Source organism: Hibiscus syriacus, unplaced genomic scaffold, assembly GCF_006381635.1.
Source record: "Hibiscus syriacus cultivar Baekdansim isolate YM2019G1 unplaced genomic scaffold, ASM638163v2 tig00110610_pilon, whole genome shotgun sequence".
In the NCBI taxonomy this organism is placed as follows: domain Eukaryota; kingdom Viridiplantae; phylum Streptophyta; class Magnoliopsida; order Malvales; family Malvaceae; genus Hibiscus; species Hibiscus syriacus.
Genome location: NW_024062800.1, coordinates 412359 through 427265, shown reverse-complemented (window position 1 = coordinate 427265; position 14907 = coordinate 412359). Strand labels below are relative to the sequence as shown.

The 14907-nt window shown below is 39.1% G+C and overlaps 2 protein-coding genes across 2 annotated transcripts; both read right to left on the bottom strand.

Annotated features, from left to right (window-relative positions):
• Positions 1-4355: 4355 nt before the first annotated feature.
• Positions 4356-8790, bottom strand: LOC120135447 (type I inositol polyphosphate 5-phosphatase 12-like). Its single transcript, XM_039151709.1, has 10 exons — positions 7898-8790; positions 7551-7803; positions 6663-7473; positions 6438-6562; positions 6275-6359; positions 5896-6204; positions 5519-5786; positions 5313-5436; positions 4868-5228; positions 4356-4789 (listed from the first exon to the last, which is right to left on the bottom strand). The coding sequence occupies exons 1-10, from the start codon at positions 8739-8741 to the stop codon at positions 4457-4459; spliced, it is 3513 nt and encodes a 1170-aa protein (XP_039007640.1). The 5' UTR covers positions 8742-8790; the 3' UTR covers positions 4356-4456.
• A 1826-nt stretch (positions 8791-10616) lies between these two features.
• On the bottom strand, positions 10617-14164 carry LOC120135433 (probable thiol methyltransferase 2). The gene is made up of 8 exons (XM_039151692.1): positions 13946-14164; positions 13621-13751; positions 13379-13465; positions 12958-13058; positions 12786-12885; positions 12516-12562; positions 12258-12336; positions 10617-10760 (listed from the first exon to the last, which is right to left on the bottom strand). The coding sequence occupies exons 1-8, from the start codon at positions 14136-14138 to the stop codon at positions 10701-10703; spliced, it is 798 nt and encodes a 265-aa protein (XP_039007623.1). The 5' UTR covers positions 14139-14164; the 3' UTR covers positions 10617-10700.
• Positions 14165-14907: the final 743 nt, after the last annotated feature.

The following is a 14907-nucleotide window of genomic DNA, read 5'->3' as shown; positions in this document are numbered from 1 at the left end:
TTAGAATCCAAAGGCTCAGTAGTCACTATGAGAGATGGAGTTTTAAAAGTCACATATGGCGCACTTGTGATAATGAAGGGCATCAGGAAAAATAATTTGTATTACTACCAAGGTAGTACAATTATTGGAGCAGTTGCAGCAGCTTCCGGAGGTGATGATTTGGATGCAACCCAGTTGTGGCATATGCGGTTGGGACATGCTGGAGAGAAATCCTTGCAAATTCTGGCAAAGAAAGGATTGTTGAAAGGTGCAAAGGCTTGCAAATTGAACTTTTGCGAGCATTGTGTTCTTGGAAAGCAGAAGAGAGTGAAGTTTGGCACCACTATACATAATACAAAAGGTATTGTAGATTATATTCACTAAGATATATGGGGTCCTTCAAAGACATCGTCTTTAGGAGGAAACCATTATTTTGTAACTTTTGTAGATGACTTTTCCAGAAGAGTTTGGGTGTATCCGATGAAGTCTAAAGATGAAGTGCTTCAAATTTTCCTGAAATGGAAAAATATGATCGAGAACCAGACTGGTAGAAAGATCAAACATCTTAGGACGGACAATGGAGGGGAATATAAAAGTGACCCATTCTTTGACGTTTGCCATGAGTATGGTATTGTTCGACACTTCACTGTTAGACATACACCACAACAGAATGGGGTGGCAGAGTGTATGAATCGAACACTATTGGAGAAAGTTCGATGTATGTTGTCTAATGCTGGGTTAGGCAAGTCATTTTGGGCTGAGGCTGTGACATATGCTGGCCATCTCATCAATCGTCTGCCGTCATCAGCAATAGGAAGAAAAACACCATTGGAGGTATGGTCTAGAAAACCTGCTACTGATTATGATTCCTTACATGTATTTGGATCCACTGCTTATTATCATGTGAAGGAATCCAAGCTTGATCCGAGAGCAAAGAAGGCTCTCTTTATGGGAATCACCCATGGAGTGAAAGGATTCCGCTTTTGGTGTTTAGACACCAAGAAGATAATTTGTAGCAGATATGTTACCTTTGATGAATCTGCCCTAGTAAAGAAGGTAACAAGTGAAGCTGTCCAAACAAGTAGTACTCCGCAGCAGGTGGAGCATACTCCAAAACAGGTGGAGTTTCAGCAGACGATGATCCCAGAAGTTGATGCGGCTGATTCTTCAACTCCAATAGAAGAATCAGAAGATGAAGAGGTTCAAACCCAAGAACCATTGGAGACACCAGAAACACTTGCAGTTACAAGGCCAAGAAGAGAAATTTGTAGACCTGCTCGATTTGTTGATATGGTGGCCTATGCTCTTCCAGTTGTTGATGATGATATCCCTATCACTTACCAAGAATCAATACAAAGCTTGGAAAGTGATAAGTGGAAAAGTGCCATGGATGAAGAAATACAATCTCTCCAAAAGAACAACACTTGGAAACTGGCACAATTACTGAAAGGTAAAAGAGCCATTGGATGCAAGTGGGTATTTGTAAAGAAAGATGGATCTCATAACAAGAAAGATGTTCGCTACAAGGCACGGTTGGTAGCTAAAGGCTACGCTCAAAAGGAGGGAATCGACTACAATGAAGTATTTTCCCCTGTTGTGAAGCATTCCTCTATTAGAATATTGTTGGCCTTGGTAGCAAAGTTGAATTTAGAGCTAGCTCAACTTGATGTAAAGACGGCTTTCTTGCACGGTGATTTAGAAGAGGAGATCTATATGACTCAGCCAGAAGGATACAAAGATGGTGGTCATGAGAAATGGGTTTGTAAGCTGAACAAATCGCTATATGGATTGAAGCAATCTCCGAGACAGTGGTACAAGCGATTTGATAGCTTTATGAGGAGGCAAAAGTATACTAGAAGCAAATATGATCATTGTGTGTATTTGCAAAAGCTCAAAGATGGATCTTTCATTTATCTTCTCTTGTACGTTGACGATATGTTGATCGCTTCGAAGAGTCAAAAGGAGATAGACAAATTAAAGGCTCAATTGAATCAAGAGTTTGAGATGAAAGATCTAGGTGAGGCCAAGAAGATTCTTGGTATGGAGATAAGCAGAAATAGACAGAGAGGGAAGCTTTGTTTAACACAGAAGTAGTATTTGAGAAAGGTATTACAATGTTTTGGCATGAATGAAAATACCAAACATGTAAGTATCCCATTGGCTTCTCATTTGAAACTTAGTTCTCAATTATCTCCTAAAACTAACGAAGAACGAGTGTATATGGAAAAAGTTTCATATGTTAATGCAGTTGGGAGCTTGATGTATGCAATGGTGTGTACGCGTCCTGACATTTCACAAGCAGTTGGAGTTGTGAGCAGGTACATGCATGATCCTGGAGAAGGACATTGACAAGCTGTGAAATGGATTCCGCGGTATCTCCAACAAACCGTGGATGTTGGTTTAGTTTTTGAACAGGATGAAGCACTTGGTCAGTGTATGGTTGGATATGTTGATTCTGATTATGCTGGTGATTTGGATAAGCGTCGATCAACTATTGGGTATTTGTTTACTCTTGCTAAAGCCCCAGTAAGTTGGAAGTCTACATTGCAATCTACGGTGGCATTGTCTACTACAGAGGCAGAATACATGGCAGTTTCAGAGGCTGTAAAGGAAGCAATTTGGCTTAACGGGTTGATGGAAGACTTGAGAGTTGTTCAAAGTCACATTAGTCTCTATTGTGACAGTCATAGCGCTATTCACTTAGCAAAAAATCAAGTCTACCATTCAAGGACTAAGCATATCGACGTGAGGTATCACTTTGTGCGGGAGATCTTTGAAGAAGAAAAGATTCTACTTCAGAAAATTGCGACATCAGAAAATCATGCAGATATGATGACCAAGGTGGTAACAGTAATCAAGTTCAATCATTGTTTGAACTTGATTAACATCCTGAAAGTATGAACACCTTCGGGTGTGTGACGCTTGTGAGCGCAATTAGAGGCACTACAAAATTGGGGAGTTGAAGAAGTTGAGTAGGCTTGGTAATTTCAAGCCAATGTGGAGATTTGTTAGATTTGTCTAGAAATTAAGTTGACAAGTTGAAATTTCATCTTGGTTGGTGGCCAACTTATTGGAAATTTCATCTTGGTTGGTGGCCAAACTTTGAACATGTGAATTTCATATTTTGTGGCTAACTTGTACACATTGGAAAATTCTTTGGTAGGTGGCCAAACTTTGAACATATTGTTCTTGAAACTCAACTATAAATAGGCCTAAGTATTTCCATTAGAAATCATCCCAAAAACAAGTTCTCTCTTCCTCTTGTATTCTTCATTCTCCGACTTTGGAAATTCCAAAGAATTCCATTTGTTGTAATATTGGCGATATAGTGAAGTTATCATCCGGTGTGGTGCCCGAGGAGTAGACGATATTCTCGTCGAACCTCGTAAATTTGGTGTGTTCTCTCCTTTATTGTTTTTTATTCGATTCTTTTCCATTGTGTTTCAATATTCAATAGTTTGACAGGTTTATCCGCTGTGCAACCTTTGGTGGTTTTAATCTTGACATTTTAGGTCAATTTTAAAACTACGTTCGTGTGGGAAATAATCCGTTTTCCCCAAACAATATGCACTCCCAATTATTGCAAGAAGACAGGCAAAGGTACCTATTTTTAAGGATTCCATGTTTTTGTTTCTGGAACCGGAACCATAAGCATGTCATGTTAACAATGTTAAAAAATGGGGAGTTTCTTTCGGGTATTTCACTTGTGTTGGTATGAATAAATTTGTCTCTTCAGTCACTGATATTTCATCCTTCTTTATTTGATCAGAGCCACAATAAGTGTTAAAATGGGTATTAGTCGATATTTTTCTCTGAGACAGATCAAGTTAATAAGGGGAAGATGTAAGTTTATAGGAAGATAATAGTCAAGATGGATTCCTTTTTCCAGCCATGGTTGAAGTGTATATAGTGATCTGATTGTATCAAACATAGGATAATTGCAGCTACTAGTAGGTTTTGTATATTAAACATACATGGTAGTCAGATCATGGATTTCGTTCTCATAAGTCACGTGAGTCTATCAGGAATCTGGTCTATGCATAATAGTTGAGTCGAAGATTATAGTACTCATGTGCCTGAAGAATATGTTATAAGTTGAATTATAGTCTGATATTGTTTAGCTGATCAATCTCACAATTATTTCCTCCGCTTGGGAAAGAAATAGATAAATAAATAAATAAATTGGCCAGAAACATTACACTGCTGCCTTCAAGCAAGAATGGTTTGTGGGGTAGTCTGTGAAATACATGAAGAGAATATGGATGGCATGGATTGCTAAAAAAACATAAAGAAGCCACTACTTTTAACAGATCAAAACCAATGGTCCCAACATCTCAAACTCCCATGCTCCTTTTTTGTATTTTACATCTTCAAGTTGTGAGTAAAAATGGAATGGAATTAGTCAGGCTCCCCCCCAGTTGTTGCCTATGTACGTTCCTACAGACACTCGCTTCTAGTAGCTTCAAAGGCTTTAATGTCAGTGCCTTGAATCGTCGTTCGACTCCGAGGTGCTGTTGTGCTTCCTAAGACTACCTCCTCCTTGGCTTTTCTTGTTTGTGTTCGATTTTGAGCCGATGCGGACCGCCTTTGCCGAGAAGCAGTGACGCACGCGGATATGATGGCTTTTCGTTTCTGTCGAACAACTCCCGTATGTGACCACTGTCAGTACCACCTCCTTATCTCGAGTGTCTTCGCACCACCAGTTCTGTGGGATGCCATCGACAAGATCTTCGAGTGTATGGAATTCCTCGTGATGGACTGCGACCTCAGCAAACGAATCCGGCTTGACTATGCCAGAAGCTGGTGTAACCTATGTCAAAAACAGCATCGCACAGTTCACAAGTCTATATGACATAACAGAGTACATCCACTGTTTAGTTGCAAATACCTCGAGCCAGCGCGGGAAGCCGAAGGCGCCTCTCGGATGGTACTCGACTACATCCTCCTCATCCTTGGCGGTGGACTGGCCGTCGCAAAGTATTCTGTATATAGTTTTATCCTTGTCACATTTGTTGGTGATTCGGAGGATCGATGTGTCTTGGTTTTGCAGGATGATGTTGTTGGTGCTAACAACTGTTTCCGGAACGAAACGTAATCCGTCGAGTATAGCCTTAATTTTCCGATTTGACTGCATCACCTCCCCAAATGCATGTCTCCTTACTGATCTATCTACATGCGCAAGTGTAATATGGAATTTGCACCTTACAGGTTTATGGTCGCTCTCGGTAACGTCCATGCAAGCCTCGTACCTGATCATTACACATTCATTGCAGTTGCACATCAGAAAGATCCATACTCAGCGGCACAACATAACACTTTGTGAACATACTTACAGTATAATGGAGGAAACTATAGGACACTCTAAACTGCACTCGGCAGTCGGTCCGGCCCTGTTATCACGATATATCACTCGGTCACACCATGCAGGAATACGCTTCTTTTCTCCGGAATCATAACCTTAAAGGGTATAACAAAGTGATTGAATTATATAAGTCAAGCGGATAGAAACCGAGGAATCAAGTTTTGTTGTTGTATGTACCTGCCAAGCCCGGGCGGTGCCTTTCGAACTTGTAGGTCGGAGGGAATCGGATAATGGCCTCGCGCATTCCTTGGAAAACCTTACCGGCTTTCATCTCCGCCCTAAGCTGATCCTTTTCTCGAAGCCAATCGAAGCATCTTTGAGAAACAAAGTCCCTAGCTTCATCATAAGATATACCAAAGAGGCGGTAGTTAAAATCGCCACAAAATACAACCATATCTGCTTCTGCTAAATCAAGCTTTGTTTCTTCAGTGTTAACACCTGCAGGCTGTGGAAAATGCAGTAGTACTTGTGATCTCCAAGAAACTAAGTATGTAGAAAAGGTAAACTAAGATATATATATATATATAATGAAATCGAGCGGAGTGAGCGTATACATTATTGACCCGAGCAGTATGAACAGAAGCAGAGGCTCCAGCTGCAACACAGAGCACGAGTGGCAAGCCAGAAGAATAAAGCAGCCAAAATAAATATGTGCAGAACGCAAGAGAGCAACAGAAAAACAGTAATCGCACCATACCAGCTGCGTTATTGAGTAGATTCGACGACCGGGTGAAGGCCATATTTCGAAAGATATGATCAAAGTCAGCATTTCGCCGGTTTACTGCCTCCAAGTGTGCAGCTAAGTGACAGTTAACAAAGCATATTAACCGGTCATGCACTCTGATCCTCAAACCTACACCTCCCTGCAGTTGCAGAGGCATTAATGCCTATGTTCTAAACCATGAAAATCGAAGTTATCGAAGTGGAAAAAACCTTATTGCCGATAGCTCGACCAAAGCCACACGGAACCGCGGCAGCATCGATGTCCCCGACATGCATTCTAAGATTCTTCCTTACCCTATATACAGAAGATAAAGCTCCTAGCTTCATTAAATCGAATTCGACAAAATTTTATGTCGAGGTAATGGCTACTTACCAGAGAGAAATCAGTAATCCTGCAAGCTGCCTAGAACCCATACGTTCAAATGTTGTGTTTTCATCTAAGGCCTTTCCAATTGTGTCAAGCCACCAATGCCCAATAGAACTCCCTTCAAGTCCTACCTACACTTAGATACAAGAGGTTAACGAAGAGATTGCATTTTTTCAAATAAGAACATTTTCGACGACATGGTATCGTATTATATGACTTTATAGATCTTACGGTTTCTTTAGCTGCAGACATTGCAAGGAAACCTGCACCCATTTCCACTTCTTGTAAACCAACAACAACAATGCCGACGTCTGATGCAACAGAACCCAACCATGACATAAGTGACTCCGGAGAGGCTCTTCCTTGACCGACATTCCATGTTCCAACAAGCATCCTTATGTTGTCTTGTCTAGAGTAGATGTGTTCTTTTTCCGATAGTTCTTGTCGTAATATGCCATCGATTGGCCCCGGCGATGAGATGTTCCATCCCCGTATACCGCCGTGTGTAGCCAAGCTGAAGATGTATTCGTTGCCAGTTGTTAATTTTATGACGGGACCGTTGTGAGCCATCCATCCTGCAACCAGGTTCCCCTCAAGATCCATCACCTGGACTATTCCACTAACATAGCCTACAAAAATCCGTGTTCCGAAAACACAAAAGCATTGTACTGCACAAGGGTGGTGACTAACATCTTGCAATCGAGTTCCATTCCCATCCCACTGCACAAGTAGGCCATTTGTACATCCACTCCATATGCTCCCATCCGGAGCAAGCACTAGCGCTTCGGTCCTCTTATTGTCTTCCGCAAATGCTCCGGCTCCTCTCGTTGCCACCCTACGGACGGCGTCCGCCGCTCCCATTATAGCATTTCGAGAACGTTGCAAAAAGCCCCCGGACTTCTCCTTTTTTGTACCGGAAACAACTTTCACCTTCACCTCATCTTCCACAGCGCCCTGTTGATCTTGCGACGGTATGTCAACACGATTTTCAATCTGACCATCGATGTTAAACACTTTGAGAAGATCCTTGGTGCGAGCATCCCTGCAGATCAAGTAAACTCAACAATGGAAATCGAAAAGCATGTTATAAATGCATATCATAGGCCAAACCAAACGTACCATAGAGAGAAGGAAAGAGGCTGAACACACCAAACTTTGGCTCTTACATGATCAGAAACCAAGCACTTGATGTCGGAGGAAGAGAGATTACAGTTACCATTAACAGTAACTTGGCTCCTGAGGTCAATGAATGCCCTTTCTACCAATAAAGCAGCCATGTGTTTCTCCTCTGGTCTAAGAGAGAGAGATTTTTCAATGGATTCCCATGGCCAAATCTTAATAACACCGCCTTCTCCACCTGACCACAAGTCACCTGCAACAAGGCATTATGCTTAAATGTTGTATTTTTTTTTTTGTAATTTAGAGGAGGAAAAGCTTAATCTTTTGATTAATATAACATAGTTTACCATAGGAGCTCATGACAATGGAAAGAACTGAACCACGATGCGCCTGCCATGACAAGCCTTCTTTGAACGGAGTAGTATCATCTGTAGGAAGATCCGTCTTCCATGACCGGATTTTGCCATCCTTGTGGCCACTCCAAACCAATTTGTTTCCACCGTCGACCAGCAAACAGATGGTGGGTGGAGTGTTGGCGGACTCTTGAAACGGTCCGGCGTCTTCGTCGCCTCTTCGAACTTTGGAACCGAAGCCGGGCTGATAAGCATCCTCGAACCTCCAGAACCGAACCCCACTCTCTTGGCCCGCCCAAAGCTGAGTATCCGTACAAGCAATGTTCCTCAAGAATTTGCCTACTTGAGTCTCCCTTAGAGGATGTGGCCTAAGCTCCAAGCAAGGTGGCCGCCTGGGGTGGACGGTGGCACGCATCGGGACCTTGAAAATACCGGTGCCACCTCCGGAACCAATGAACTCCGGCAGAGGCTGGAAAGGCTGGAAAGTTTGGGAATCATCGACGGTAGCACAACTGCCTTCCAAGGACAAGTTCTTGTCGAGCCTTTCCCTTTGAGAATGACTAGTGATAATATATTCTTCACCAGAGGCATTGGGAGCATTGTTGGAAGTGGAGTGATAGAAGAACTCGTCGTCGGAAGACTCGTCGTTGAAGTAATCCGGCGGCTTGGGGATGTCATCGAGGCTGTGGTTACGGACTTGGCGGTGACGCTTGTAGGCGGAGTTGGCACGTAGCTGCTGGCTGTAGGAATGTATCTTCCGTTGGGGAGGCGGAACGGAGCTGAGGCCGGCGAGGGCATCTCGGTCCTTATCGTCATCATGGATGGTATGTTCATCCATAACTAAACATAAAAAAAATGATCGTGGTTTAGCAGTAGTAGATATGTTGATGAAAAAAGATAGAGGGTGAATTGATTCCGATCAGAAAGACAGAAAAATGAAAGATGAAAAGCGCAAAGTGTAGGGAGACAGCGGAAAGTGAGGATCGTGAGAGCCAAGGGTGAGGCAGACAAGGCGGCACATTTCTATTTATGAACCAGATAATTAAGGACGGTACAAAGAATGTTTCTTGCCTTTCTTTTAAGGCTTAATACCAAAATAATTGTTTAAATTATATTGTTTTTCTCAAATAGATACATAAATTAATTTCTGTCCCATCTAGGTTATAACTGTTACCCTTTTAGATGCATAAGCCGTCAACGGCGTTAATTTCTCCCATTAAGTAACACGTATCATAATCTGATGATTTTGAAATTTATTCTTTAAAAAATAAAATATTAAAAAATATTATGATATTTATTAAAAAACACGAACTTTTCCTATATTATAAAACAACCCAAAATCCCATATCTTAACCTTAATCCGCTGTCGTCGTCCTTTCCAGCCGTGGCCATCGTCACCGACGTAGTCCTTGCCATCTTTCTACACATACACCGTTGTATTTTCCGTGATTGGCTATCAGAATCACTATTTCAATCCTAGGGTTCTGGCAGTTTGAAACATTGATTCGTCGTCGATAGGCCGTCGATCGATCACGATTTCATGGAGGTTTTGGTCGCCGGGGAAAGGGGAGGTCGGTGGAGCTTCGTTGACGACAAAATACGACTGTTGGCGTGGGTTTAGGTGTTGAAATAAAGGTTTTTAAAGTTTTGGGTTTATTTCAAAATTTATCTTTTCTATTTTTAAAAATACATATATAGTTTTAATTTTAAAAAATTTATCATTTTTTAGTTTTAAATAAAAATTTTAAAATTATCAGATTGTGTCATTCAACAGAAAAATTAACACCATTACCGGCCCATCCACTTAAATGGGTAGCGTTTGTAACGTTAGGCACATAGATAAGATGAAAATTAGTTTAGGTACCTATTTGAGAAAATGGGTATAGTTTGAGCACTTATTTTGGTATTAAGCCTTCTTTTAACTGCAATACTCCTCCATCTGCATGCAAGCATTCCATTCATTTTCTTTTTTTCTTTTGCACTGCCAAATATCTCCATTTGCTTCATCTTCTGTCATGGATCTTAATACTTCCATCATCCTTATGTTGTTTTGTTGGACTTTCATATTTCATATTGTACTTCATCACAAAAAGCAAATCGTCTTTCATTTTCATATTTTTAAAATTACTATTTAATCATTTAATTAAAATATTAAGACAAATAAATCGCTTCATCGTTCAAATTAAAATACACGTCCAATGTGACATGGATGTACGAACGTTTATTGATAAATGGTTGAGAGACTTATTCTACTTTGTATTCACCTCAAATTAATTAATAAAAATCCATAAATTTAGTGTTGTTTTACAATACTATCAAATCAAACGAGTCTAATACATCAATTGAACTGCACTCTACAATAAAACAATAACAAAATTATTATTATAACATGAAAATATTATAATATTTCAGATAAAGACTAAATTAATAGAACTTTTAAATAAAAAGATTAAATTTATTAAGTGTTTTGAATTAAGAGAAAATTTATAGAATTTATAAGCTTTGAAGACTAAAATTGTTATCATACAGGATCACACAAATTAATATTTAACGATCAATGACATATTTATAATAATATTTTAATTGAATGACTAAATCGTAACTTTCAAAGGAAAATGACTCGTTTATAACCAAACTACCTAGAGAATTAAAATAAACAGAATTATTTCATATTACAAAAGAAAATACGAGATTTCAAACATTGTATTAACATGAACTATCATGTGCAAAGTGTTCCGGTTCAGATGAGCATTGTAAATGAAATTAATTACCCTTGATCTTGAGCCAACGACCGTTATCACAATTCATAGGAGGACTTGCCTACAGCTCTTTTCCATCTTCCAAGCTTCTCTCTTCCCTGTTGAAGGAACTAGTATTTAGCGATCTATATATATAATGCTTTTATGACTACACATCTCTAAGTATCAGGTACAACTCAGAAATACAGAAGTAAATCACTAGACCTTCATTAATGGCTATCATAGATTAATATTACATCCAAGGGGAAGCAGAAAAGGCAGTGAAAATTTGAAGAAATAACACTCAAAGAGATCAGTCCGACAAGAACCTAGTATTTAGACAAGGTAACAGCGAGTAAGTGGCCACAATTATTATACTTTGAGTACCTTAATATAATAAAATATATTACATTTTCTCTTCTATTTGCCCAAGAAGGCATCCTAGATCAAACTAAAATCTATACTAAGAAATTTCCACCAGAAATTGGTGGGGCTCCAATAATAAGTTTGTTACTGATCAACAAGGTACTCTCATTTCCTTGGGCCACATGTGCACCAGGCCGTCTTTGAATGCCTACTGACTTCAAAGGATTTTTCATCGGAATAGATGCCACCCCAGGTTCAAACCCAATACCAAATTCAAGACCCCAGGTCTGAACGTGAAGAGGCGCATATTCGGGTGACAATTTCTCCAAGAACTGGAGAGGAATCCAAAGAGGACAATACTGAGTACTGACTTATAGGCACGACATCGACGAAGAAAATGAGAGAGCCTTGTCCGTCGGCTGGTCTTAACAAAGTCCATTTTCCTTTTCCTCCTCCATCTTCCATTTTTCTTTCGCTTTACATTTATTCACCAGAGATACAAGATGCTTCGGTCGGAAAATCTAATATAAAGCATTTCCCTTCCCAAGTTATAGAGAAATGATATTGAACATCCAAATAACCTCAAGTCAAGTCCAATAAAGAAACAACAGTCCAAATGGACTTCAATCAATCAAAGAAATTATTTAGCCTAATATAAATCCCTTATAGTGTTTACTTTTTTCCTTCAAAAAGAAGATAGAGAAAGCTGAATTTCTTTTGACAAATAAGAATGAAGATCCATGAATGTGACTTGTTTCTAATCAAAATGATATAGAAGAAAAAAAACCAGTCTACAGGAAGACTAGTTAGCAGTAGTCTTAAGTATATACTTTATAATGGCATTGCATAAGGATTGATCAACAAAGTCCACATCCTCACCTCCGCTAAAGGTGTTATCTTATATATACTGTGGAACCATCAAACTAGTTTGTTCAGCGTCGGAGCCAAATATAGCTGAGGGTGGGCACTGAAATCCGAATTTTCTTCAGTTAGTTCCCTATTTTACTGATGGAGCCCACCCTGAAAGTTTATATGTGCCTACCCCATTCGAAAATTTTGTGTTGTTAGCATGTGTGCCTACCCTAAAAAAATATTTCTAGATCCACCATTGGGTTTGTTACTTTCCTGAAATTGTAATATTTAGTGCACGTTATTCAAATTCGAATTACAGCTTCATATGAGGTATAATATAGCTTTTGCAACCTCAGACTGAAGTTTATTGACTAAAAAGTAGAAACAAGTTAACCTACCTTTCTACCTTTGATGGCCAATTCATTATCATCAATGGATATTGCCTTAAACTCCATTGGATGCAACACCTCTTCATAGCTGCATGATTACAAAGTTCCCAACAGATTGAGATGGATCATTCTCTTGTCAGTATATATATGTGTGTGTGTGTGTCCCTATTCAATCAAGATTTTACGAGCAATAGCGCGAAAACAGAATTAGAAAATAATTTTAACATAATCTAGATAAAAGAAGGGGAAAAGGTGGCAGAAACCTACTCTTCAATTGCTACTTTATAAGGGGGTCCACCAGCATGATCATCCATCTGACATCAGGGAATTATACTTTTACTTCAAGCAACACAATAAAAAGTAGAGTAGGAAAGCCACACTTCAATTACCATAAATTGTGCAGAATTATTTTTTTTACAGTCATAGCTACTTATAATATAATTGATAAAGAAGAATTTAACTGAAAAAAAAAATGGTCCCTCGATGAGGAGATGACGAAAAGGAAGAACTCATAAAACCACAAAAAAAAATGCTTACTGGAAACATCAACGTAATAAGCTCTCCATCTGGTTTTAGAAGGTTATGGATTTGCTGTGCCCATGCTGGTCTCATATCAGGCTCAATGGCACAAAAAAACCTGCAAATTCATAAGGTTGTGATGATCGAGAGATTTTCCTAATGGAATAACTACACTTTAAAGACGACTTACGTGTAATCAAAAATAAGATCAAACAAATGTGTTGGACGCCATGAGAAAAAATCTTCCTTCAAGAAAGTAAAATAATCTGCATTCGGTGACAAGCAAGACATCTATATTGACAACCAAACATAACATTAGAATAAGCAATTCTGCAGAAAGACTAAAACCAGCAAAAATACCTAAAATCAGAGCAACTGATACCATTCTAAGGAACTTGTTAAAGTGGGAGGAGTGCAAACAGGGATGAACCAAGGGGTGCTAGAAGGCGATCACACCCCTGGAAATTTCAAATTCCTATATAATTTAAGTATTTCCATTGTATTTTCTTTTGATGATATAATTTTGCACCCTCTAAATTTCTTATATGCTTCCTAAAGGTTCGCACCCCTGTCATAATATCTTGTGTCCAACCCGCAAAGACCTCACTAACCTGCTTTGCTCTCTTTATGCCCTCCTCTGATATGTCCAGACCAACAACATAGCGTCCAGGGCATGCCATTGCCACCACATCATATCCCTGAGCAATACTTTATTCTCATTTAAATCAGTTAAGAAACATTATATGTAATTTCAACAATTGATTGCGAATAAGTAAAGGCCGCCCTGATTTGCATAGTTCATGAAGCTGTTTTTTCTAAGCAATAAGGCACATTGCAGAGAATTACAACTTACAGTGCCACATCCAGGGACGAGAGCCCTGCCCATGGGGAGTGATCCAGTGTCATGCAGATGCAAAATAACAGGCGTAGGGCGACCTAAATCCCAAGGGGTGACTCCCTGCTTCCAGGACTCTTCCCAACCAGCTAAAGATGAAGAGGAAAGATAATCATGAAATGGTGTAGAAAAGCATCATACAATTACCAGAACCCATGTAGAAAACTAGTCTAATATATAAGCAAAACCCTTAATTGCTTCGAAAAAAGATTGAACGAATACCTAATGCCTATACAAATAACAAATATGTGAATGATTGTTTGGGGTTTAAAAGGACGATTACCAGATGGGTCGGTTTCAATTAGTTGTTGGAGTTTTTGAACGCGAGGGTCGGATTCGACGCTGTTGTTAGTGGTGCGGCGTTGGTGGTGGTGGTTGTGGGGGTTGCTGTTGTCCATGGCAAGGGTTGCTCCGTGAGGGGTGGACGGCACTGCCAGATTACGAATCCGTAGTGCGAACGATAGAGACCGCCGCATGACAGATAGACATCTAAGTCAATGCCAGATACGAAGCGGGCGGGTTTACATACACCCTATGTCCCCACATTATAGCCCTGATTTTAAATTAGTCCTCAAATTTGAAAATTTTCTAATAAAATAAAAAATTATTAATATCATATTAATCTGATCTTTCTGTCGACTTAACCGTAAACTTTTTTTTAATTAATCAGAAACTCTCAACCTTTGGTATTGATGCTCACACCCTTGACGTTTTCAGTGTTCGAATTCGGGTCTCAAGAAATAATAAACATTTATTTACCACGGAGACAACTCGGTTCATTGAAAATACAACGTAAATCGTATTTAAAAAATTAAAACACATCTATGTTTAAATTAATTATATTGTTCGCGTAAATTAGTTTCACTCCTAAAACATTTTTTAATGAAATTTTTCATACGTACACAATATATTTTTATACTAATAAAATATTATAATGTTCAGGTTCTATTAAAATCTTAAAGAACACAAAAAGTGTCCAATAAGTAGATTGCCGAGGGTTTTGGAGTAATCATCCCAACACCAAACACCACCTATGAGTGCTTGAGTTGAGTTCATTACTGAACTAATGATCATATGAAACACCAATTCATATTATTGTTTATCTATCTAATTTTATATATTTTAAAAACCATTAATAATACAATCGTTCTAATAATGTATTCTCAAGTGGATTTGGGACTATTTTTTGATATATTATCATTTAAGAATTTTACATTGAACAAATAATTAAATAATTCTCTATTT

Excerpts from the sequence above, each read along its gene's own strand:
- LOC120135447 (XM_039151709.1), bottom strand. The coding sequence starts at position 8,741 with ATGGATGAACATACCATCCATGATGACGATAAGGACCGAGATGCCCTC. Across the intron at positions 7,804-7,897 it reads CATTGTCATGAGCTCCTATG|GTGACTTGTGGTCAGGTGGA; the intron begins GTAAACTATGTT and ends GCCTTGTTGCAG. Across the intron at positions 5,229-5,312 it reads ATAGTTTCCTCCATTATACT|GTACGAGGCTTGCATGGACG; the intron begins GTAAGTATGTTC and ends TGTAATGATCAG.
- LOC120135433 (XM_039151692.1), bottom strand. The coding sequence starts at position 14,138 with ATGCGGCGGTCTCTATCGTTCGCACTACGGATTCGTAATCTGGCAGTG. Across the intron at positions 13,059-13,378 it reads GCATAAAGAGAGCAAAGCAG|ATGTCTTGCTTGTCACCGAA; the intron begins GTTAGTGAGGTC and ends TTGTCAATATAG. Across the intron at positions 12,337-12,515 it reads TATAAAGTAGCAATTGAAGA|CTATGAAGAGGTGTTGCATC; the intron begins GTAGGTTTCTGC and ends GTAATCATGCAG.